The sequence below is a fragment of the Callithrix jacchus genome, chromosome 6 (assembly GCF_049354715.1).
Source record: "Callithrix jacchus isolate 240 chromosome 6, calJac240_pri, whole genome shotgun sequence".
NCBI lineage: Eukaryota > Metazoa > Chordata > Mammalia > Primates > Cebidae > Callithrix > Callithrix jacchus.
This window is the reverse complement of record NC_133507.1, coordinates 117,071,456-117,097,818: the sequence shown is the minus strand read 5'-3', so window position 1 is coordinate 117,097,818 and position 26,363 is coordinate 117,071,456. Positions and strand designations below refer to the sequence as shown.

Here is a 26,363-nt window from a genome sequence, read left to right as displayed (position 1 = left end):
CTCATGCCTGAAAAATTTCAACACTTTGGGAGGTTGAGGTAGGAGAATCGGTTGAGCCCAAGAGTTTGAAACCAGCCTGGGCAACATAGAGAGGCAGTCTCTGTACAAATTATGTAAAAGATTAGTCAGGAGTGGTGGTGCATGCCTGTAGTCACAACTACATGGGAGGCTGAAGTAAGAGGATTGTCTGAGCCTGGGAGGTTGAGGCTGCAGTGAGCTGAGATCCTGCCACTGCACTCCAGCCTGGGTGATAGAGTTGAGACCCTGTCTCAAAAAAAAAAAGGCGTCTTGGTAATACCTGGAACAATTAGATAAGAAGTGTTAAATATTTACCTTCATAGCATATAAATTAATACACACACACACACACACATAATTTTATTGGAATCTCAAACTTTTAAGAAATACAAACACTCTAAGTACAGGATACAGAATAGCACAGTATATTTTAATTTTGTTCTTTATTTCTGGGAGAATTCTGGCTTGTAGATATAATAAATAATAAAATTATAGCAGAACTGAATTGTCACCAGTGCTACTATAAACTATTTTTTCAGATGCACAGTTTTCTTGGCTAACTAGTTTGTTTCCTAAATTTTACAAGTGAATTTCTTTATAAAACCCAAAATTTCCTTCCTGTTTTAGTTTTTGCTTCAATATCTAAGTAAGAACGGATAGAAACAAGTGAGTTACACTTCTTTACCAAAACTATTTTAAAGGGAGGAATTGTTTTATAGCGATTAGAACAGAAAATTAGAAATTCACATTTCAGAGTTTTATTTTTGGCGCTCTGATTCTATGTGTGACCTTTTATGAGCTGTTTAATCTTATTCTGACTCAGTTTATTCAGTATACAATTTATGAAACACCAATGGTTTGTCTGTAAAGGGACTAACGTGTGTGTGTGTATTCCTTTTGCATACAATGAGAAAACATTTTATAGTTAAACATTCTCAAATCTTAAAACTGCTTTCAAAGAATCAGGTTTTTATATGCAAATTTATTTAGTTTATGTATTAATATATTTTGATAAATGTAGAAAAGTCAAGTTATAGCATGGTTTTTACTACTTTTCATTGGCACCAATTTTGAGGAAATTTTGGTAATAAAAAGTAAGAATCTTTGTCATCTTGGCCTTTGGGGATAGCTAGTAAAATACATTCAACCAATGTAGTCTTTCAGTCCCCACCCAGTACCCGCTAAACACCAAGTTTTGTTTTCCATACTAAGAGTCTGATAGACTGTGTTAGAAATATATTGAAGGGAATTGGGACAAGAGGAGTTATGGAACAAATGTTGCTTCCTGAAGATCCTTTATTTATACCTGATTTATTAGTATCAGAAACCAGAGAGTAATTCAAACTTTAAGGTAGAGGTTCTTAATTTTGAATCCCCTATACTCAGCCTTACAAGGTTTATGAGTGGGCTTCAAGATCTGAAAACCTTCTGGAGTTACATGTAAAACTTCCTATTTAAGGGCTTGTGTACATTTTTCTTGGGAGGCAGTCGATAGAATAGCTTTTATTAGCTTCCCAAAATAATCCTTGACTCAGAATAGCTTTAGGAATTTGTGAAAATAAATTTTGGGTAACTGTACACACATATGCCAATAGAAATGAATTTTCAGCATCTTTACATTTTGGCAGAGGTACTAAGCACTACTATTGGAAAGAGCTAAAAGCATACTTATTTCTAAAATGATAAACATGACCTTGGTAGGTGTGTTTGTACGTAGCTGTGGATAACCACTGATTTTCTTAGTTTATCATGAAGTGTCTTTGAATATTTTCTGTAGGACACATATACCTTTGTTATCTATTACAGACTTCAAAGACTACTGAGCATTACTAAGAGACATATTAGTAAAAAGTCAAATACCCATTTTTGCATTCATTTTTATTTCTTATATTTGAAGGTAAGCTATTCGAATTAGAGTGTTAATGTGATACCCTATGAAGGGTACAGTTTTTGGAAATAGATCTAAGTTTAAATCTTTACCTTGACTAAATTACGTATCTTCTCTGAGGCCTAAAGAATAGGATAGCATTTGTTATATGGAATTGTTGTGATACTTAAACACGATAATTTATATCAAGAGCATGGCATGGAGTTGGTATGCAAATGAGATTATTTCCCTGCAATTATAATGTAGGGAAATAATTTTTATTTTTTATTTAAAATAGTCTCACTCTGTCACCCCAGCTGGAGTGCCATGGCAGATCTTGGCTCACTACAACTTCTGCCTCCTGGGTTCAGATGGTTCTCCTGTCTCAGCCTCCTACATATTCTGCATAGCTGGGATTACAGGCATGCACCACAATGCCTCGCTAATTTTTATATTTTTAATAGAGACAGGGGTTTCACCATGTTGGCCAGGCTGGTCTTGAACTCCTGACCTCATGATCTGCCTGCCTTGGCCTCCCAAAATACTGGGATTACAGGCGTGAGCCACTGTGCCTGGCTGATTTACTTTTTATAGAGAATAAATAGCTTGACTTTTGTTTTCTACAGGTCAGTGGTCTTTATCTTTTCAAAGAGAAGTTTGAAAGTGATCCGCCTGCCTTGGCCTCCCAAGATAACCTATTATTTTAATAGTAAAAAATAAATATAATTGTCTTGTCCTATTGTTATAGTTTGCCATTTACATTTGTAAGTGATAGCACTATAAATTTTGTAAAAGTACATATATTTGATTCAATTTAAAGAACAAAGATAAATTCCTAGCGGCATAAATATTTCAAATAATTGACTTTTAGTCAGAGATATAACAGTATCTGTAATATACTAATGTTGTTCTCTATGGAACAGTTAAAATTTGTTGTCTTCATCTTCCCCCAGAGGAAAATTTGCTGTGGTTAGACAATGTATATCAAAATCTACTGGCCAAGAATATGCTGCAAAATTTCTAAAAAAGAGAAGAAGAGGACAGGATTGTCGAGCAGAGATTTTACATGAGATTGCTGTGCTTGAACTGGCAAAGTCCTGTCCCCGTGTTATTAATCTTCATGAGGTCTATGAAAATACAAGTGAAATCATTTTGATATTGGAATAGTAAGTATATACTTAATGGTACCTATTTTAATTGCTATGATAAGATGATTGAAATGTCAAGAATACGAATGATAAAAGTATGACAAGCACTTGTAAACATTCCTGTTAATAAAATGTAAAAGGATCCTAGTTTATATTTGAATATTTTCATAAGGCTAAATGTACAGCCTCAGGCACATACATAAAAAACTAACAACACAAAATAAACAAATGACAAACACAACATTTGGGAAATATGGAGAAATGAATATACTATTATTTTGTTAATGGCTAATTGAATTTTTCTGGAACTCAATCTGGTGGGCAGATAGAATTGAAATAATTTGTATATTTTCTTCATCTATTTGAAAAATACTTTCAAGAAAATAAGGAGAATAGAAAGTAAACTACATAAAACTATGCTTAATACATTGTTAAAGAAATACATTTAGTATATGTAATGCGTAAAACACTATGTTAGGAGTTGCAGCAATAAGAAATATATCTCTTGCCACAGGTCTGTGAAAAAAGTGAAAACACCTAAATATTCCACAGTTTACCAGGTGGTAGGGATAGAGAATTGTTAAGGTAACTGGTTTGTTAGACATGTGACTCTTACAGAGTGCTTTTGTCGCATGATTATCTGACACATTTATTACAGATATGTAAAATGTGTTGAACATTTGCAACATTCGGAAGAGATCAGCTAGATTTATGTTTAGTACACCTAAGGTGACAATAGTTTTTAATAAGGTAAATCTATTTTTTGGTATGAGGAGGTATTTATTTTAGTAAAAAATGTATTGCTAACTATAGTAATTATTTTTAGTAACTAATTTTCATTTTTGCCTTTTTAAATTTAAAGATTTATTAACCTTATTTTTGTATTCAGTTACTTTAAAATTAATGTTTTTGTTCCATGAAATAGATTGGCTGGAATCAACTTGTGAGTGAAAATGATGATTTTGCAAAATGTTAAACTGACAAGTAGTTCGTTTAAGAATGAATACTCTGTACATTTCTCAGAACCATATTAAGGTGTGTTATATAGCACTTTCAAAATAAATTAGAATTTCAGAAAAGGCCAAGATACTACCAGAATGACTTCATTTTTCATACATTTTGTAATTATTTTTGTCAAAGAGTCTTCAGCTGACCTTTAAAAAGTTAGCTACTTGCATAACATCTGCATGTTTGAAGTATGTAAAAAGTAGCTAACATTTGTCAAAAACAGTAGTGGAATACTAGGTCTGGAGGATGAATATACATAAGAACATTGACTACTTTCATGAAATCCTCTTTTGGGGGTTCATCCAAACAGCAACAACAAAATACATCAGAAAGATTTGAGACATTTTATGGATGGACCTTGTTCATACTCCAGAAAATTGACTCAGGTATCTTGCCCAGTAACTGGCAGAACTTACTGATCTCTATATCTCTGGCTGAAATGTAGCAAGTACTCAGGAAATGTTTAAGTAGATTAATGTGTTAAATTTCTTACCAGAGTGACTTAGACCCACTAAAATTTGTTGCTAGGACTTTGGCTTAATTACTATGCCTACCACTTTTGGGTAGCATTGTCACATTTAGTAGTCTCAGTAGAAGGTAAAAATTTAATCAGGGAGGTTTAGTTATTTTAGTAGTGTGGCATAATTTTTATATGGTGAAAATAAAATGGTGGAATCTTTAATAACTATCACCCAGTCAATTCTGTCCTCAAATCATCCCACACACTTTTTCTTCCCCAACTCTTATTTTACAAAATTTCAAATCTACAGAAAAGTTGAAAAAAAAATAGTACATTTAACATCCTTATACTCCTCACTTGTGTTCACCAATTGTTGGCATTTTGCCACCTATACCAAACCATTTGAAAGTTGTAGGTATTATGATACTTCTTTTTATCCTGAAGTATTTATTTGGTGTGGGTGATGCATATTTATTGTTATCACATCAGATGGCAATAAAGTCAGGTTGTTTTATTACTGGTTTTGCTAAATTTGAACATGCTTAAGGTGTAGTCTTCTAGCTTTCCTCATCATAAAGGAAAATTTTCCCTTTTTAATTAATAAATCTATTAATGATATTTAGAGACCATGTGAATATTATCTTAACAACTTTTTATCTAATGATTTTCCTTCTCCCTTTTTAATGTTTCTAAGGATTTCATGTTTTTTTTTTTAAATTAAACTAACACATGACATTAATGGAAAATAACCTGTTACGTTTTAATTAATGGGTTCTAATCAGTTTCTGCCACATTTTTTTTAAATGCTCAAATTCTCCCAAGTTTATCAGTGGATCCCTTTCAGGCTACTTTGTATGTCCTTTCAATGTAATCTCATTAGTGTTTGAGGACTTCCTTGCCTTATGCACTTTAAGATTTCCAGCGTCATCTTGTTATCTTCCCTGCCCCAGACCTGTAATCAGCTATCTAAGAAGTTCTGCTTCATTTAAATAGGGAATAGCATTTAGAAACCAAATATGGGCGTTGGACATGCTGATTTTTAACAAAGTATGATTATTTTTAGGCCTTTTCTAAGGATAGTGTTAGGAAATCCTTTTTTCCAAAATCATGAATTTATTCTCATAGCTCCAATTCAAGCCCATGACTACAAGGTTTCTCATCACTTCTCACATTCTATATGTGCATCTCCCCTGTCTCACAGTGAAAACTCAGGTTCTCAGCAATTCCTCCTCATTTACTTTATCCAACAATATATACAAGATAGTTTCAGCATTAACAATACTGATACCACTACTAACAGCAAACTACTTAGTACACCTTTTTTTTTTGGATATTGTTTTTGTACTTAGACTATCGCCCATTAATGATATCTAGTCAGAGTTATATATATATATTTCTTTCTGTTTATATTCAATGTTAGGATTTGATTTTTGAAATTCTTAAAAAGGTTTGTATGATTCAAAACTCATAAAAATGTGGCCAGTCATAGTAGCTCATGCCTGTAATGCTAGCAATTTGGGAGGCTGAGGTGGGAGGATTACTTGAATCCAGGGGTTCAAGAACAGCCTAGGCAACAAACTGAGACCCCCATCTGCATATATTTAAAAAGTTGAAAAAATTATTTTTTAAACCACAAAACACCTATAAAAAATTGTATCCCCTGTACTCCAAAATCTTGCTCTCATTCCTATTCCTTCTACTCTCTTCCGACCCAATGAATACATGTGGCTACCTTTATGGGTAACCATTCTTTGTTACCTATAACTCATTCTTTATGTGTTTCTTCTTGAAGATATAAGCAAACTTGTATATATTTACTCTTACTTACAGAAAAGGTAGTATATTATGTACTTCTTTGCACCTTGTTGTTTTTGTTTACTTAACAATATATTCCAGAAATCATTCAACATTAGTTCATAGGCATCTTTCTTACTATTATTATGGCTGGTTTCTTAAATGGCTGCACAGTACTCTGTTGTATGGTTGGATCTTGCTTTAGTCAGTCGACCTCCTATGAATGGGCATTATTAATGGAGATGTAGCTTTAGAGTAAATTCCTAGAAGAATGATTGCTGGTCAAAGAGTAAATGCATATGTAGTTGTAGTAGATGTAAAATTTCCTTCCATGTGAGCAGCACACAGTCACTTTTAAAAGGCACTTTTTGATTTGTTCCATTTGCTAATTATAAATTAATCTGGAACTTCTGGAACAATTATAGCTTCTTTTTGGTTTTCTGTTTTGTTTTGCCTCTACCTAACCTATTTTTTGAATCAGATTGTTTACTTTTGTGAATTAATCTTAAATTCTTGCAACCTGCTTGTCACTTTTAACAATTATTAAAATTGTTCATTTTATTTTAATACGTAGTTCATAGGAAAGTATTTCATTGCCAGTTACAAAGTCTACATGATTTTTTTTAGCCCTTTATTTCCTTGGAAAGTAATATAAATCTTTACTTTTCTGGATGGTAGTATTAGATCTTTTTATACATATGGAGGAAAATTTGAGGATAATTGAGTCATTGCATCACCACTGTCCATGAGACGAAGACTTTTCCACACCAAGTGTCTTTAAAGTGTATTTGGAGAATTAAATAAAATATAGCAATACATTTTAAAAACCTTTTTTAAAAACTTCTGGAAGGAAGGTATTATCTAATTGGACATACTAAGTTTTTAATGCTGCATTTTGAGCAAATTAAAGTTGGTTATAAAGAACAGTTACCTTTTGGAGAACACAGGACAGAAACTTTGTCCTAGAAATAGTGAAGATCAAAAGGGGAACTTATATTCATCAGAGACAACTCTGAGATTATGTGAGAATGCTATTTTCTTTTTGTCAAGAAATTTTGTCTATTACACATCTCTAAGTAAATACTATAGACCAAACAGAAAAGGATGGAGACTGTAACAAAACATGCAAAATAGAAAATCTTACCTTCTGGAATGATCTCAATCACCAGAGAAATACATTTAATACGATCTTAACAATTTCAATCATAACATGTGTTGAACATTTACTATCTGGCTGGCACTATGATCAGCACATTATCTGTATTTTCATTTGATTTTTAAAACAATCCTCCAAAAAGAGAAATTGATATTTACATCATATATCTAGTTAATACTCTAATGTCTTCCCATTCTAAAATCCTGTTGATTTTGTTTCTTCCATTAGAATAGGAATATAATTTTCAAGAGCACTAAATAAACTAAATTTAAAACAAGTTTATTTTGATCACTAGAAATAAATGCTTATTTAAAAATTCTTTACCATGGCTTTTCAAAGCTATATGACTAGATTTGCATTTTATGGATAATTGAGATATTACTTTGTTTTACTGAAAATCTGGGCTTTCTATAACACAAAAATTAGCATTTTTGGTAGGAACATACTCTGATTTTAATTTTTCATATATGTATGTTATAGGAGTCTTTCTAAAAGATTTTTTTCTACTTGCTGTCCCCTATAAAAGACAGATGTAGATCTAGATAATATATAGCACATAGGTTTTTATGACTGTATAACCTGTGCTAAAGTGCTGATATCACAGTTACATGTAATACATGTACACATGCATTAGCAAGTGGACACAGATGCTGAATTTCTAAATTTTTTATATATCCCTGCAAGGGGAAAACTCTTTTTAGAGAGAGAGAGAGTAGAAGTCACCTGAATGTAACTCCCAGGTCAATGATAATGATATAGGTGGCTTTTCAGACTGTAAATATTTTTCCTTTTTCTTTTCTTTCTTTTTTTTTTGTCACTGCTCTGGGTGGCTTCTTTAACAAAAGTCTTGTTTGCTACTCACTGCTTCTGTTTCTTTTTTCCAATTTCTGCTAACTTCTGCAATTTGCTTCTTGTGTAATCTGTTCTTTCCCTTCTCTTATCTCTTCTTAATTTTCTGTTTTCCATAGTTCCACCTGTGTCACTCTGTTGTGTGAGAAATAGCAGTCCTACAAAAGACATTGGCTACCTTGTCAAACTAAAAGGAAAAGACAGTGTGATTGGCTGACGATCATAGTATATTATTTGATCTTATTAAACAAGCAAAAAACTCTGAAGATACTTTCTCTGGTTATAAAAATAATACCTATTCATTGTGTTAAATTTAGAAGACAGAGAAAAGAGAAATCACATGTAAACGATGGTTACTTCATGGTATATTCCTGTATTTAAAAATTATTTTTTGGTCTGTGCATATATACTTTTAGAGACAAAATTTTGATCTACTGGGCATATTCTATTGTAACCCTCTTTTCACTTAAGAATATAGTGTGTGCATCTTTATGTGTACCATATAGTGTTTCTAAAAATAGATTATAATTTAGCAAAGACTTTAAAAATTTCCTTCAAAATCAGAGTTTAACCAAGTCTCAAAATTCGGAAAGGTGAGATGTTGGCTAGATTTGCATTTAATGTTTGTTGGCTCATTATAATAATAGCTTAGCTGATATTAATTGAATATTTACCATGTGTCAGATACTGTGATAAATATTTATTGAAATGATCTGCTTTGATTCTTCTAGGATCTGTTGTGCTCAATACTTTATAAGGATTATCCAGTTTAATTCTTAGACCAGTGAAGTAGGAGCTATGTATTAATGTATTATTCACATTACAGTAGAAGAAACAGAGGCATATTTTGTCCCAGTTCACCTAGGCTAGTTAGTGACAGAGCTAGAATGAAACCCAGGCAGTCTTTATTTCAGTAGGCACTCCTATACACACCATGCTATCCTGTCTCTTCCTAGGCACTGGAAATTGCTTTCATACTTTCGCTTTACTTTCTTGTATTTTGTTTTGAATTTTAGAATTGGTAGAGTGTTCTGGTTATTGAAGTAACTTTAGAGAATTTGTAGTATAAAATGTTGGTAAATAAGTAACATAAAGTATTCAAGAATGAATTTCTTACCTAAACTATGTTGTTGTACATATGAAGAATACACATCTATTTTTTATGTATATTTAGAGGATCTAAATATGTAAATTCATGTTTTACACAGTTTTCTAATAATTTAAAGTTATTTGGCCTGATTTTTATAAGATAGGACTAGATTATTAGTATTTATATCTTGTAAAGTACCTAACAAAGAATATATTCTAAGAGAATCTAAAGTGTTCTCTCGTCATTTTCTTATTTGCTTGATTGCATTAGTAATATTACCTAATGTATTATTTGTAATATTCTTTCGAGTGTCTTTGCAGGAATGTATTTAGATCAGTTTCTATTTTGAGAGAATTTGTATCATCGAGACTAAACAATGTAACCAGAAAGGGAAGGAGTGATGGTGTCACTGCCAGTCTGTGCCTTGGTTCCCACTCTGCCCTCAAGAGACCTTGAGAATGGGTGTGAGAAATGAATACTGACATGCAGACCAAGGTCTCCTAGGTAGTCTGTATACTAATTATTCTGGAAGATTAATATATTTCTTTTTTAAATTAAAAAAAATAATGTGAATTCCCAAAATTGTTATTTTGGAGTTCACTACTACAAATTTAATAGCAATCTCCACTTTTCAATACTCAGATTATCATGATATGTTGAGGCAGATGTTAAAATTAATGTCTCATGAATTTACAGGGAGTTTTCGTGGGTAGAATGGGATTAAAGTGACATATACGTGATTGGAGCTTTCACATGTATTTCTTATAAGCTGTCCTATAGACTTTTTTTCTGCAAGGTCAGAAAGTATACAGCAGCAAATCTTTGTGGCTCCTGACTGGCTCACTACTTTCAGATGGCTCAATTGCAAGTTATATCTGCAGTGTGAAATGTCATTCCTTGTGACTGTCAACTTGGGACTCAAATTTGAGCTCAACATTATTTTTTCTTCTTATGGCACTTAACACTTACGACATATTCCTTCCTCTTGGCAGTCACTGAGACTGCTGAATCCCCAGTTTCGACCCCTCTAAAGAATCACTGCCTAGTCCATCATTAATTCATTCAACAAACATTACTGATTACCTGCTACAGTACATGCTAGATACTGTTCTTGATGTGGTTGTAGCAGTGAGCCAAAGAAGTAAAAATACAGTAATAGTATTTTCTAGAGTGAGTTCCTGTTTTATCACATAGAATATACTTGTGTATTCCCAAACATACCTTACAAATTTGATGAATAATTGTATAAATGTTTTTGCATGATGTTCTGACTGACCAATTTTATCTGACTTAGATTTAATTGCCCCCCCAAAAAAGTTTTGATTTTAATGGTATTTCTGCTTTATAGGTGACTATAAGTAACTGATTCTAAGTTATATTGTGGGTAAATAGCAAAGTTAGGTTTTATGTTCCAATTATTTATTACAAACCTAGGAATTTTTCACTGTGCCACTTTCAGTGTTCTTTAAATTTTAATTCTTTAGAATTTATTTATTTATTTGGGTTCTGGCCCCAAGTATTCTGGATGAAGCTACAATACAGGATCCTGTTGGCTAAGAATGCAGATTCTTACTCATATTATGCAGATTCACATTCTGGCCATCTGTTTACTGTGTGACCTTTTACAGGTTTCTTAACCTAATTGTACTTGTTTCGTCTGTAAAATGGGTGTAATAACCATGTACCTCATGTTTGTCATGAGGCTCAAAATAGATGATATATATATATATATCATATATATATGAATTGATATATATATGAATGATACATATATACATTGATATATATGAATATCATCTATTTTGAGCCTCATGACAAAATAGAATATTAATTGATATATATGTGTATATATATATATATATATGAAGAAAGCACAAAGAGCTACTGTTTTTATTATGTTTATTGCAGTGAAGGCAGGCTGCAGCATTATTGGATCATAAAGCAATTCAGTTTTATTTATTAATATTCAAGTATTAGTACCAGAATTTGAAATAGTCTTATTGCTTCTTTTCTTTTTCTCTTTCTTTTTTTTAATTTTTTTTTTTTTTTTTTTGAGATGGATTCTTGCCCTGTAGCTCAGGCTGGAGTGCAGTGCTGCAATCTCGGCTCACTACAACCTTCGCCACCCAGGTTCAAGTGATTCTGCTGCCTCAGCTTCCCGAGTAGCTGAGAGTACAGGCACCTGCCACCATGCCTGGCTAATTTTTGTATTTTTAGTAGAGATGGGGTTTCACCATGTTGGCCAAGCTGGTCTCCACTCCCGACCTTCGGTGATCTACCTGTCTCAGCCTCCCATGGTGCTAGGATTACGGGCATGAACCACCGCGCCCGGCCATCATCACTTATTTTTTTCCTTAAGGATCTCTCACTTCCCTGCCCTATCTTTAAATGTATGTATTAACATTTATATAGTTGTATGTCTTTTACTTAACAGGTGCACAATATTTAAAAGTTTTAAGGTGAATGAATTTTCAAGTCTCCGTTCTTTGAATTTTATTTTAGTGCTGCAGGTGGAGAAATTTTCAACCTGTGTTTACCTGAGTTGGCTGAAATGGTTTCTGAAAATGATGTTATCAGACTCATTAAACAGATACTTGAAGGGGTTTATTATCTACATCAGAATAACATCGTACACCTTGATTTAAAGGTAACATAACATGATTTAAAGTAATACAACATTTGTCTTCTTCTTCTGCTGTTTGTATACGCAATTGCAAACTGGTATTAACAGGAAACAATGGTCAATCCTGGTTGTCTAGACTGTACTGCTTTGTTTAACTGTGTGCTGTGTGGCTTTAATTTTATATTGGCAGAAAGGAGGAGACTATGTGTGTGAGCAGCTCAAATTAATCACTGGGCTCTTAAAATGCATCATTGCTGTGTTCTAATCCTATTCCATCCCACTCTTACAACCATATCCTGGACCTTCTTATTTTATAAGGCTGTCTATCTCTGAAATGCTTAATTATATAATCTCTATCTCTGAAAATAAATCCTGCTAATCCTCATTCATTTGCTCCCATTACCTTCATTCATTTTTGTCTTGAGGTTTTCAGTCTTTTGGCTCCTTCCAGATCATTCCAACTCTTTACCCAAGCCCCAAACCTCGAGTCTCCTTTCTCCATCTTTCATGTTCTTATTCTTTCTCTTTATCCTTCCTTCATAGCCACACAAGGATCTTAGGATCCAAATCACTTTCTTATTTTTCGAGCATTAGATTCTTCTATTTTTATGTGGTCTCCTTGCATAATCCTTTGGCTTCTACTACCACTTTAATAATAATAATAATTCCAAAATCTCGACCTACCCCAGGCCTCTCCCTTAATTTCCAAATCCTCTTACTGCCTTTTCAAAAGAAAAAACCCTGTAGTTCTGTTTTGGGCCCCACTATGGAACAGGGGAACAGTATTTATCATCTAGCATCCCTGCTATTTCCTCAACTGAAAAATATTGAAAAAGAAGCAGCATAGTAAATGCCAAGATAATCATGCTCTCATCAGCTTCTTCTTGGGTCATTTTCCTGCTGACGTCAACCCAGGTACATTACATAGCATCATATACCACTTGAAGTCTGGGATGGCATATAAACCTGTGGTTGACAACAACAGAGTTAATTACCTTTACCTTTTCTCCTGTAATAGGCTCTGTGCTTTAATAATAAATAAGCATGAGATTTTCCCAAAGCTAAGCAACTGTTATAATTCTTTGCACAGATTTTGGGAGCAGCACCTTGGCAGGGGTATGGGTTATGACAGCATCAGGGGACTTTGTAATAGGCCATGGGCCTGCAGTAGTAAAGCAAAGTCACATGGTTCTAGGAGGCAACAGATGAGGTGTACTATGCCTCTTATTGTCTAAGCTAAAGCCAGGGAACAGTCAGACCCAGCTCATCCAGAATCATCCCATTTTTCGTTTCTGGAAATGTTTACATGCTCATTCCTCATGCTTTTTGTGCTGTTCCCCAGAGCACATTTCTTTTTCTTTTCTTTTCTTTTTTTTTTTTTTAAGACAGGGTTTCACTATGTTGCACAGGCTATTCTTGAACTCTTGAGTTCAAACAATCCTCCCACCATTGCCTCCCAAGTAGCTGAGACTACAGGTTCACACCACTGCACCCAGCTACCCAGAGCACCTTTCTAACCAGCATACTCTTACTTTAAGACTCAGCTTAAGCATCATCTCTACTGCAAAGACTTCTTGGAATTTCTTATTGACAGAATGAGGTAGTCTTTTTATCACTGAGTATTCTATATCTTAAACAATTTTTCCATCTAACTTCTTTTTTCTTCAAACATAGAATCCTTTTTGAGTGTGTTTTTGTCTTTATGCATCATTGAATAATAGCTCCTCCTAAGTAATATGAGTCAGTAAATGTTTGATACATGATTCAATGAAATGTATAATAGCTAAGCAATACATTCCACTTAATAAACCTCCCATCTGAGACTAGTATTCTTTTATTGTATATTACTTATGTTTTTCTTGTGCTTTATTTAGCCACAGAATATATTACTGAGCAGCATATACCCTCTCGGGGACATTAAAATAGTAGATTTTGGAATGTCTCGAAAAATAGGGAATGCATGTGAACTTCGGGAAATCATGGGAACACCAGAATATTTAGGTAAGAATTTCATTTTATTTCCTATACCATTTTGAAATGTATTTAGTAAATGATACCTCTGTGGAACTTGGTATCATTTAGAGCATGTAATTCAATGCAGTTAAAAGGATTTGATTGGTTCAAGTATTTTGATACATTAAAACTTGGTTATGACACAATTATTGAAATGTATTGAATAAAAGTATCAAACATTTACAGCAGTTCAGGGGACACTGTATATTTAAGTGTACAAGTTGAATGTTTGTGTATAAAGGCTTTGTACATAAGGAAAAAAGAAATGGATAAGAGTGAAGTTAGGGAAAAATGGAAAATGAAAAACTGCAACAGTCAAGTGGCCCACGACTGTCTTTGAAGCCTGGCTGTTGGCTAGATCTCACTTCTAATTTCTGTCTGGTCCCAATTCCAGAGTGTTTGCAATACAGGTATCTTTGGTTTAAACTTACAGGAATTGTTAGCCCACGACCCCTTTTCTGTTTATTGCTGCTGCTTTAAAATATGAGGTTTTGTGTAGGGTTGTGAAAGTAGGGTTTGCAGAAGAGTGCCAAAAAGACCCTTTGATTAGGTAATCTGGGCATATTATATGAAATCAACAAATTAGATTATGCGTATGAAAGGTTTTTAAGTTGTATAAAGCAGCCTATACATTTGAAGTATTTTAACTTATAATAATAATCTTGTTACCTTTTTTTGTTTGTTGTTCATACTTACATCCCCATGTGGACATTGAAAAGATACAACTAAGCAGAACAGATGCGACCCAGGCAGCTGTCTTTTACAAAAATAAAAAACAAAGAGAATTCCTAACTTTTGAATGCTAACTGGGTCTATAGTCCTAGAATAAATGAATGTAATTATTGGTAACAAAGCTCACAGAAATATGTGAAAATGTAGGTGGTTTAACAGAAGCTGACTATATATGTTTTAAAGGCTTTATTAATAAATGTTAGGCTTTAAGAAACAGTTTCTTTTTGGAGAAATTATGAAACCATATTGCAAAACAAGAAGCTTATTTTTCAGTCATAAATCCTACTTTGGACTCTCCTAATTTGAAATATATGGTAATGTTTAGAAAGTATAGAGAATTTGTTTTATACCTTTTTTGGCAAGTGAAGACAGCAGAAAATTAATTGCTCTGGAAATTAGGTCCTTGATAGTTTAAAAGGAATGTTTAATCCACTTGAAAGTCTAGCATTTCAAGCCCAGGCGCAGTGGCTCATGCTTGTAATCCCAGCACTTTGGGAGGCTGAGGCTGGCAGATCACAAGGTCAGGAATTCAAGACCAGCCTGGCCAACATGGTGAAACCCCATCTCTATTAAAAATAAAAAAAATTACCGGGGCATGGTGGCAGGTGCCTGTAACTTCAGCCACTTGGGAAACTGAGGCAGGAGAATAGCTTGAACCTGGGAGGTGGAGGTTGCAGTGAGCCGAGATTGCACCATTGTACTCCACCCTGGGTGACAGAACGAGGCTCCATTTCAAAAAAATAGAAAGGAAAATACAGCATTTCTGGCTGGGTGAGGTGGCTCATGCCTATAAGCCCAGCACTTTGGGAGCCTGAGGCAGGTGGATCACTTGAGGGTCAGGAGTTTTGAGACCAGCCTAACCAACATGGTAAAACCCCATCTCTACTAAAAATACAAAATTAGCCAGGTGTGGTGGTGCATGCCTGTAATCCCAGATACTTGGGAGGCTGAGGCAGCAGAATTGCTTGAATCCAAGAGGCAGAGGTTGCAGTGAGCTGAGATCATGCCATTTGTACTCCAGCCTGGGCAACAAGAGTGAAACTCCATCTCAAAAAAGTAAAAAGAAAATCTAGCATTTTCGAGAAGCATAATTTACTCATAATGTCATTGCTGATGCCCATGATCCTATTTACTCCAAAAGAGAAACTTAAATTACTCTAATAAGATAATGCAAATTAATTCCAAAATAATAAAAAAAATTTTAAATTCTAGCTTCCAACATTTTACTTCTTTTAATTGTTCTTTCTGAGATTAACCTTAATGAGTTTAACTACCTAGCCACTAGTTACTCCAAGAATATTATCAGTGTTTTTGAACCATCTGATCATAGAATTGACTCAATATTAGGGATGTTTAAAGGTCCAATCACAGAATAATTAATACTGTGCTAAATTTCTAAATTTCTATTATCTTACTAGGCTTTCCAAAATTAAATCCAGTTATAATTTTTTTTTTTTTTTTGAGAGGGAGTTTCAGTCTGTCGCCCAGGCTGGAGTGCAGTGGTGTGATCTCAGTTCACTGCAACCTCCACTCCTGGGTTCAAGGGATTCTTCTGCCTCAGCCTCCTGAGTAGCTGGGATTATAGGCATGTGCCACCATGCCTGGCTCATTTTCATATTTTTAGTAGAGACAGGGTTTCACCATGTTAGCCAGGCTGGTCTCGAACTCCTGGCCACAGGTGATCTGCTCACCTTGGCCTCCCAAATTGCTGAGATTATAGGTGTGAGCCATCACGCCCAGCCCCAGTTATAATTTAATATAAAGTAATTTTCTTGTTTTAAATTTGTCAATATTTAATTTAAATTTTATCTTCTCTTTCAGCTCCAGAAATCCTGAACTATGATCCCATTACCACAGCAACAGATATGTGGTAAGCTTTTGTTAGTTACCTAAACACCTTTGTGGAAAGTTGGGAAATGTATATTGTGGAGTTCTTTGACTCCAAGAGTAAATAATAAGGCTTTCTTCAAAAGATTTGATTTGAATATCATTATTATGCTATAGGAAAGTATTTACCTATCCATTTTTTTAAAATAACACTTAAGTTCTGAGCCAAAAGTAAAATAAATAGGAAAATTTCTGTGATGAAAACTCCGTTGAGTAAAAGAACAAAATAACTGCAGTATAGTGCTACATGTTTTATAATAAAGGTGAAATGCTTAATAAGCATAGAAGCAGCAGCAGAGAGTCCATTGCTGGATTGCACCTCACAAAGGGAGACATCTGATCTAGGTCTAAAAGAGTTGGCTAGGCATGGTTCATGCCTGTAATCCCAGCACTTTGGGAGGCTGATCAGGCAGATCATGAGGTCAGGAGTTTGAGACCAGCCTGGCCAACATAGTGAAACCTCATCTCTACTAAAAATACAAAAATTAACTGGGCGTGGTGGTGAGCTACTGTAATCCCAGCTACTCAGGAGGATGAGGTAGGAGAATTACTTGAATCAGGCAGGGGGAGATTGCAGTGAGCTGAGATCACACCATTGCACTCCAGCCTGGGTGACGGAGACTTTCTCAAAAAAAAAAGCTAGAAGAAGATATTTGTTAAGCAGAAAAATGAGTTTAGGTCCACCCAGAAATGTACTTTTATGAGAGTACATCTCTAGGAAATTGTGAGTTTTTGTGGCTACCAAAGAGAGAATAGGATAGGAAATAGAACCAGAAGTGATACTGGAGCTTCAGTTGAGACCACAGAGGGGACTGACTCCACAGACCAAGTGGAAGGTTTAGACCTGTTCTTTGTGTTTCATGGAGCTGCTCATGGGTTTGCCCAGGAAAAAAGATGGTATGGCTAAATAAGTTGGTAAAACATGTAATCTATATTGTCTTTTTCTGGCTCCTGGGCATCAGACTTGCCATTAACATATTTACAGACTTTAAAAGGTTTGCAGTGAAAAAATTTGCCTGCCCAGCTTTGTGCTTCACCAAACTTGCAGCCTCTATTTGCACAGAACTTCTCTTTACATCTCATAAGGCATGATTTTGCCCTTGGAAACCATTTAGGAAATGCTGCAGCAACTTTGTGTACTCCACAGCAGGTATCTCTGTAAAGGGTAGATTGTAGCGATAATTATGTATATTGTATACAATGTATTTATGTAACACATGTGCATTCCTTGTATTCTCTTTCTATGAGGCACACTTTGAGATCATTATTTTAGTTTTAATAATACAGGAATTTTGAAAAGCAATTTAAGTCTGTATATAACTCTACCAGTTTTGAGGAGAGGAGTATGTTGAATGTCGATTGTACTTTATATAAATGTTCAAAAATTAACATATATTTTAAGTTCCCCTCCCTTGTTTTTCAGGAATATTGGTATAATAACATATATGTTGTTAACTCACACATCACCATTTGTGGGAGAAGATAATCAAGAAACATACCTCAATATTTCTCAAGTTAATGTAGATTATTCAGAAGAAACTTTTTCATCAGTTTCACAGCTGGCCACAGACTTCATTCAGAGCCTTTTAGTAAAAAATCCAGAGTAAGTAATAATTAGTTTAAATACTATTACAAATTTAATTTGTTTAAATACCATTACAGAATAAATAATATATGCCTATTAAGAAATTATATTTTAAAACAATAAAATTATTAGAAATATGCTCAAGTTCTATATAAAATGGAGAGAGAGGTAGTATGAACAATCATTAGCAAATATATAACTTCAGATATAGAATATACAACAAGGGATTCTTAAGTGAAGGAAAGTTTTATTTCTCTTACAACCCTCTACTCATAATAATTATCATTATTCTGTTCTGTACTGTTTGGATTTTATACTATGAGTATGTGTTATTTTCACAATAAATAAAAATTATGTCTATAATCTCTTAAACTGAAGACACTTTCAACTTGATTTTTAGTTCTCACTTTTCCCTTGGTGCTTTCTTTCAAAGGAAAAGACCAACAGCCGAAACATGCCTTTCTCATTCTTGGCTACAGCAGTGGGACTTTGAAAACTCGTTTCACCCTGAAGAAACTTCCAGTTCCTCTCAAATTCAGGATCATACTATAAGGTCCTCTGAAGACAAGACTTCTAAATCCTCCTGTAATGGAACCTGTGGTAACAGAGAAGATAAAGAGAATATCCCAGAGGATAGCAGCATGGTTTCCAAAAGATTTCGTTTCGATGACTCATTGCCCAATCCCCATGAACTTGTTTCAGATTTGCTCTGTTAGCACTTTTCTCTTTGACTTAATTGGACTGAATTTGAAATTTTATATTCACTCCAATGAGATTATGGTTTGTAGCTTCATATATGACATGTTTATATTGTAAATGCACTTTTGCATAGGATAATTTAGGGACATGTTTTAATGTTAAGTTACTAGTCACTAGCATATTATGATTTCCTATTCTGAGATAGCTCTGCAAAGAAGAAAATATTTAAATATATGAAAAAAGTAAAATTGGACATGTATGTGAGTTTATATGTTAATGAAATAATTCAAGTTCAAATGAACTTATCAAAATGTTTTGCATATCAACAAAAAAAGTGGCTTGGGTTATATTATGGTTGGTGTAAACTTAAGACAATGAAAACATTGGAATTTAATGGGTTCTCTCTCTCTAAGGTGACTGCTATATCATGCCTCTATCAACATAATTTGTTTATGAAAGCAATATGAAGTTTAAGCCAAAATGCATACTTTCTACTTTATAGATGCTCAAGAGATGTTTTACAGTTGAAAATGTTTTTTCTTTTCTTTTCTTTTTCAGACAGAGTCTCACTCTGTCGCCCAGGCTGGAGTGCAGTGGCGTGATCTCAGTTCACTGCAACCTCTACTTCCTGGGTTCAAGCGATCTCCTGCCTTAGCTTCCTGAATAGCTGGGACTACAGGTGCACACCACTGTGCCCAACTAATTTTTGTATTTCTCATAGAGATGGGGTTTCACCATGTTGGCCAGGCTGGTCTCAAACATCTGACCTTGTTATCTGCCTGTCTCGGCCTCCCAAGGTGCTGGCCCACCACACCCGGCCCTGAAATGTTGTTCAATTACAAATAGTTTGAAACTGCATAAGATTTTCATTCTTTAGGGTCTGCTATATGAGAGAGATCCTTTAATGAGAGCAAAGAGGGAGCTAGAAACCTGATCAGGAATATTCCTTACAAGTTGAAGCAGAGAAAAGAGTAGCATGGCTTCAGTTTTTAACTCAAATGTCTTTTTCCTCCTCTCAACTTACTTGAAATCTGATAAGCTCTAGAAGATGGAGATAGTCGGTATGCAAGTGTAGAGGATTTTTTTAATACTCCAGAATTTCTAGAATAGAAGATACTATAGGTAAAGTTAAATATTCTCTATTTTTGGTCAAACATATTTATTAACTGACTATAGAAGAAAAATGTTGACACACTCAGACAGCTTACTGAATTTTAGATGTCTTCTACATCTTAGAATACAAGCCAGTCATTCAGATTTCTAAAAGTATGCATAAAAAATTACAGCACCAGTAGGACTGTTAACACAATGCCCAAGTTAGCAGTGGCAAGGCTGATATGATCATAAAACATGACATCAGGCTCATCTGAAGTTGTTGTGTGAAATTCCTAGTGAGTGAGGAGGCTCAGGTTAGAGTGTCCCCTCATTGTGGTCTTTTGCTGGGACCAATGCAAGAAAGAGACTAGGGAGAGCAAAATGTTTGCTTATGGCCAGTGACTATGTCCAGCCCTAATGGTGGGGAAAGTTAGTCCTTTTTGGGTAATCTTTTATGAAATTTCACCTGATAACCGTTAAGTTATATTGGTCTATTATTATGTTAAGATAACTGTGATCTCATGACCATGTTGCTGTATCAAAAGAAGCTATTTTGACAATCAGTAACAACAACCTGGTGTTCCTCCTTTGAACCTTTAATATCTCAAAGTTTTGGTAAGACTCCAAATTCTTTAATAATAACTTAAAACAGTTTTGAATAACTGTCAGGTCAACTTATTTGACTACATGGTGAATTCATTTAACATCTTCGGCATTTGTTAAGGAAAAGTTTTTTCTACTGTGTGTATATGTGCACATGTGTGTATGTATCGGTGTGTGTATATATCTATAGATAGACACAATATATTCTTTAGACAGTTTTCTCTTCAAGATTCTTTGCTGTGGTATATTGTGCTCAACTCAAGTGCCAAAGGAGAGCTCTCTTTTTTTTTTTTTTTTTTTTTTGAGATGGAGTTTCGCTCTGTTACCCAGGCTGGAGTCCAGTGGTGTGATCTTGGCTCACCGCAACCTCCCCCTCCTGCATTGAAGCGATTCTCCTACCTCAGCCTCCTGAGTAGCTGGAATTACAGGTACGTGCCACTGTGCCTGGCTAATTTTTGTATTTTTAGTAGATATGGGGTTTCACCATGTTGACCAGGCTGGTCACGACTCCGGACCTCAAGTGATCCTCCCACCTCGGCCCCTCAAAGTGTTGGAATTACAGGCATTAGCCACCAGGCCCAGCCCAGGAGTTCTCTTCTTATGACATATACAGATAAATTCCTTAAGTAGTTTTTTGGTCAATAAACCAGATATTGTAGAATCTAAATTGAGCTCTTATATATCCAAAACTGATAAGTTGTTTCTAAATTGTCAGTTGTCCATTTGCTTGCCTTTGGTATTAAGATAATGCAAGTAAAGCTTAGTAAGTCATTGGATAATGAGGAAATGATTATGTTTCTGAAGACCATATTTTTAATTTTTAGAGAAATTTTAAAATTATAAGCTCATTTGTAAAAAGTTGTTATACCAACTTTCTCTGAAAATTTTAAAATACAGAGTTAGTTAATAGAGTTAGAGTTAATAGAATACAGAGTTAGAAATTTCCATGCCTTTTTTCCTAATATTAAGTTTTATAGTTAAAAAAAGCAACTAGTGGTTGCACAAAGCATATAAAAATCCAATCTTTTTACAAAGGTGAATTTAAATAATTTTATTGATTGGAATATGAAAATAAACCAATCTTTTAAGAGCTTTTTAGCAAATGACTCAATTCTTACTCTTTGTCTCCAAAGGTTGAAAAGCATGATGTATTTCTCTAAAGTAGGAATCTAGAGAGCCCCTATGAGTGGACAGAAGTAACACTTGAACACATGTGAAAATAAGTGTTATATTGTGATATTTTAAAGTTTAATTTGCTTTTTGGATAGGATTCCTAGATAGATGGGATTTTTAAATAGATGATATATAGATGACAATTAAAATTGTCATTTTATTTTCCCTGCAGTAAAGAATGTAAATCTGAGCAGTGAAATTGTAATGGCACTTTAAAAGAAGTAAGCCATTAACTATTCTCTAGTCCAGCAATCCCCCAACCTTTTTGGCACTAGGGGTGGATTTTGCGGAAGAAAATTTTTCCACAGGACTTAGGGGTAGGGCGATGGTTTCAGGATGATTCAAGCACATTATGTTTATCATTAGATTCTCATAAGGAGCATGCAACCTAGATCCCTTGTATGTGTGATTCCAATAGGATTTGAGCTCCTATGAGAATTGAATACCATGGCTGATCTAACAGGAAGCAGAGCTCAGGCAGTAATGCTTGGCACCTCCCCTACCCCCCACTCCTTCTGTACAGACTGGATGTGGCCTGGGGTTTGGGGACCCCTGCTGTAGTCGTAATGAGATAAGGTGCTTGTGCCAGAATATAAATCAACACATTGCTTCCTTTATCAAAGAAGTCTTGTTATTTAAAAAAAAGTCAGCTGAGCCACTACAATTCGTGATGTAATTGATTTTCATTCTGGCACAAGCCTCTTTCATTCTGGACAGGTCACAGATAGTTAATGGGCCATACTTTGAATAGCTTTCTCTAAGCAACATTTATAAATATTGATATTTATAACTGTTTACATTTCTTGTGTTTATTTTTGAATTTTCAGTTTGATATCTGAGTTGATAGCATACTTATTCATTGTTGTATAAACACCTGTAATTGCAAGTAGTATTAAAATTACCTGACTTCAGTTTGGGGGGATTATTATCAATTTATAATTTTATAAAAGTATTTTAAAGAACAGTAATTGTAAATTGTACATAAATTATTTCCTTGCCATCTTTTACTAAATAATAATGCTTAAGGCATATAGACAGACATTATTATCAGTACTCTAGTAAACAAACTACATCAACTTAATCATTCTGGCTAAAAATTAAGCACTTTTTTACATCTGTGGTTGTCATTTGTTTTGAAGCATTTCTAAATTTATTGTTCTTAAAAGTGTGTCTAGATGTTCTGGCCTTTGATCTAGGTCATCTTTGAACCACTTTTGTGTCTAATAAACATATTTATAAAGGCATATAAATTTGAAAATGAGTAGGTCTATTCCCTGGTATCGAGGAATAATTTTTAGAAAATGTCAGTGAATGAATTTATACTACATGCTCTGCTACAGTGTACTATATGTTGCACAAAAGATGAAGGAGGGATTCTTCAAGATGTTTATAATCTGGTTGTAGGCTAAGTTATAGTCCATTCCCATTATTCTTGGTAGTTATGTTCTATAAAGTCCCCACAGCCGGGCACAGTGGCTCACGCCTGTAATCCCAGCACTTTGCTAGGCTGAGGCAGGCAGATCACGGGGTCAGGAGATCCAAGACCATCCTGGCTAACGTGGTAAAACCCCATCTCTACTAAAAATACAAAAATTAGCTGGACATGGTGGCGCATGCCTGCAATCCCAGCTACTCGGGAGGCTAAGGCAGGAGAATCATTTGAACCAGGGAGTCAGAGGTTGTGGTGAGCTGAGATCGCACCACTGCACTCCAGCCTGGTGACAGAGTGAGACTCCATCTCAAAAAAAAAAAGTTCCCATACTTCAGTTACTAATCATTGCTCCTAGGGGATATACAGAGTTAGGTTCCTGCAAACTTCTGTTGATAGCATTTTTAACTGATCAATGCATAATTTTGTTTTGTGTATTTCTATTTAATCATACTCCATTTCATATATATTGTTGATTCATCAACATTGAAATAACAAGCAATAGCACTGTAATTCAAGCCTGAATGAAACTTACCTACTACACATATTTTTGAGGGAGAAGGAAAAGAGAGATCACTGGAAAAATTCAGACTGCAGAAGCAGCCTGCCTGATAAGTCACACAGCAACAGGCAAAAAATAAAACAACCTTGGGAAAAACTTGGGCTGCACCTGGACAAAGATCAGGCTGTAAAACACAGATAAGCAACTCAGGCACAGAAGCCGGAGTGAATCTCCTGGGTAATCACTAAACTTCACACTCATACAGTGGATCCCAGTAAAAACAGCCTTAATAGGAACGTTCCTTTTCCTTTAGGCACACTAAGATAGGGAAGCTAGAAGCAGATGTTTCAGGGGGATTCCTGCAGCTGCAAGAAAATGTCTGGGAACAGAGACAGAAACTCTTCCCCCACCCAAATAAGGGACATAAAGCAGCACACAGCAACACAGACTGAGAGTCTGCCTACGTGATCCAGGAATTAGGTAAAGGCTGATAGAAACTGCTCTATGCAGATAGCACACCTGGTCCCAACTAAATCTTGGGCCCTAAGAAGGTAAGACGCCCCTCCTCACTAGCCTTTTTATAAAAACTCTGGCATTTTTTACTGGCAACCCGCTGGGGACCCCTCTCTGACAGAGAGCTGTTCTTTCCTTTTGCCTATTAAACTTCTGCTACTGTCTCACTCTGTGTGGGTTTGTCCACGACCTCCGTTTCCTTGGCTGTGAGACCAAGAAACTTGGTATTTACCCCAATGAAGCTGCTTCATTTTGGGGGCTTGCCCAGAACTTAAAGGTGAATTTATCAGAAGGGTGAGTAAAGGAGTGGACTATCTACTTTCACTTCTGAGGCTTCTCATTCTCTGTTTTTATTCTCTCAAAGAACTATCAAAAAATCAGGCATCTGTCTGCTGATTAATGAGCCACAAGGACTAGCTGCCTGTGTTAAAGACTCAACTGTGAGGCTTGCTGGGGAGGATAGTACATCCCCAGTGCCCTCAGAGTGCTGGGAATGTTGACTGTGGATGGTTTCCTGTCACAGAGAACTTTGCTGTTGCACAGGACTGGAAGAGGGCCTGGAGCAACTGAGGATTTATGGCCAGGGCTACTCCTGGACTGACCCCAGTCTCCGATTGCCCAACGAGGTGTCAGCCATAGGATCACCAAGCTTTCTTACTGCAAATCTTATGTTCCTCCTTTCCTTTCCACAGTCACCATATCTCCCAGCCCCTCTCTGTCTGCACTGCTACAGGAGTTTTTACATCCCAGGGGAATAATTCAATTAGGCAACCTTAGCAACCACCTTAGCAATGAGGAATGCAGGTCCAAGGATTGCTTTTTTTGTGACTTGCTACAGATAGGGGAACTGCATGATCCAGATCTCAAAGACTACTTTGATAGCACTAATGATAGCACTTCCTGGGCTTGGATAGGAGGTTACTCCCACCCAGTGAACATCTCTCTTTCCACCTGGGCTGTTTCCTTTCCCATATGAGGAGCCACTACTGCCCAGTCAGATTGGATAGTCCCTTTATGAGGCAAATTAACTTTCTGCTAGGAGGTATGCTGTGGGAAGAGCTTGCCACATGTCAGACTTCCCTCTCCGCCCTTTGTTTAGAGGGCATTAGGGAGGCAAAATTACTGCCTGGTATTTCAAGGCCTCCAGCGCCACCTAGTGGAATGAGAATCCTCTCCATGGGGAACCTTGTCTGCCCTTTTGCCAAAAGCCTCTAGTTTTCCAATTCTCTTTTTTAACATCTCTCTGCTACAGACCAGATGTTATGCCTTCTCTGTGAGCAGGAGATCTTTGCTTTCAGCGGTGAGGAGAAAAATGTCCTCCAAAACAATATTTTAGTCTCTACTTTTTCCATTAGCAGGAAGGCCACCGATTGACCCTTATGTTCTCTTGAGACATCTATTCTGCCTACAACTAGAAGGGCATCTAAATAGAAAGGGGATTTTATGTCTGGAAGTTAACTGGAACCACTACCTAAGAATTAATTATCTAGTCCAGTCCATAATAGCAGAGTATAAAGCTCAGTCCAGTACACTCCCTCCATTAAAGGGCCTTGCTCAAATGCAACTGTTAGATAATCCCTCCCAAGACTCATCCACCAAGGAGCCACACAGGTCACACAAGTCTAGGAGATCAAAAGGCAATCACCAAGCAAGGGATTAAGGCTACATGGGTATGTGTGACTATCCCCATTACTTAGCTCCTCTGGGACCATGGTTTGAGGGTCATGCCTGCTATCATGGGGTGGCACACAGTGGTGGGACCTGGGTAACAAGGAAGGAGAACTCTCAGGGGGACTCTCCCACTGTCTTCCCCTCCAGCTTGGGCCAAACAAAAAAGAACAAGGAGACTGAGGGATTACTCTTCTCTTGTCTCTTTTCTAGAATGGCTGGCAAGCCATCTTTAGCCTGCACTCCTCTGAAGTGGATTTTGAACTCCTCTGACCCCCAAACTCATTTTCTTTTGCTCAAGAGCATGGCCTTCTTACCATCTCAAGAATGAACATACCTGAAGGGAGCTTTAATCTTATCTAACAATTAAGTCTTTTCTGTAGACAGAAGGGCAAGTTGTCCAAGGCCCCCTATGTACAGGCTTTCTTTGCCCTGCAAGACAACCCAGAGC

General features: G+C 35.6%; 1 protein-coding gene across 1 annotated transcript in view; it reads left to right on the top strand.

Moving 5' to 3' along the window:
- The window catches only part of STK17B (serine/threonine kinase 17b), a 35,186-nt gene extending 12,136 nt beyond the window's left edge, over positions 1–23,050 (top strand). Inside the window, exons 3-8 of the mRNA XM_002749582.7 lie at positions 2,839–3,051; positions 11,893–12,037; positions 13,888–14,014; positions 16,580–16,628; positions 18,069–18,248; positions 18,664–23,050. Of these exons, the coding sequence (XP_002749628.1) occupies positions 2,839–3,051; positions 11,893–12,037; positions 13,888–14,014; positions 16,580–16,628; positions 18,069–18,248; positions 18,664–18,946 (997 nt within the window). The 3' untranslated portion in view covers positions 18,947–23,050. The remainder of the gene's footprint in view (positions 1–2,838; positions 3,052–11,892; positions 12,038–13,887; positions 14,015–16,579; positions 16,629–18,068; positions 18,249–18,663) is intronic.
- The last annotated feature ends 3,313 nt before the right edge of the window (positions 23,051–26,363 follow it).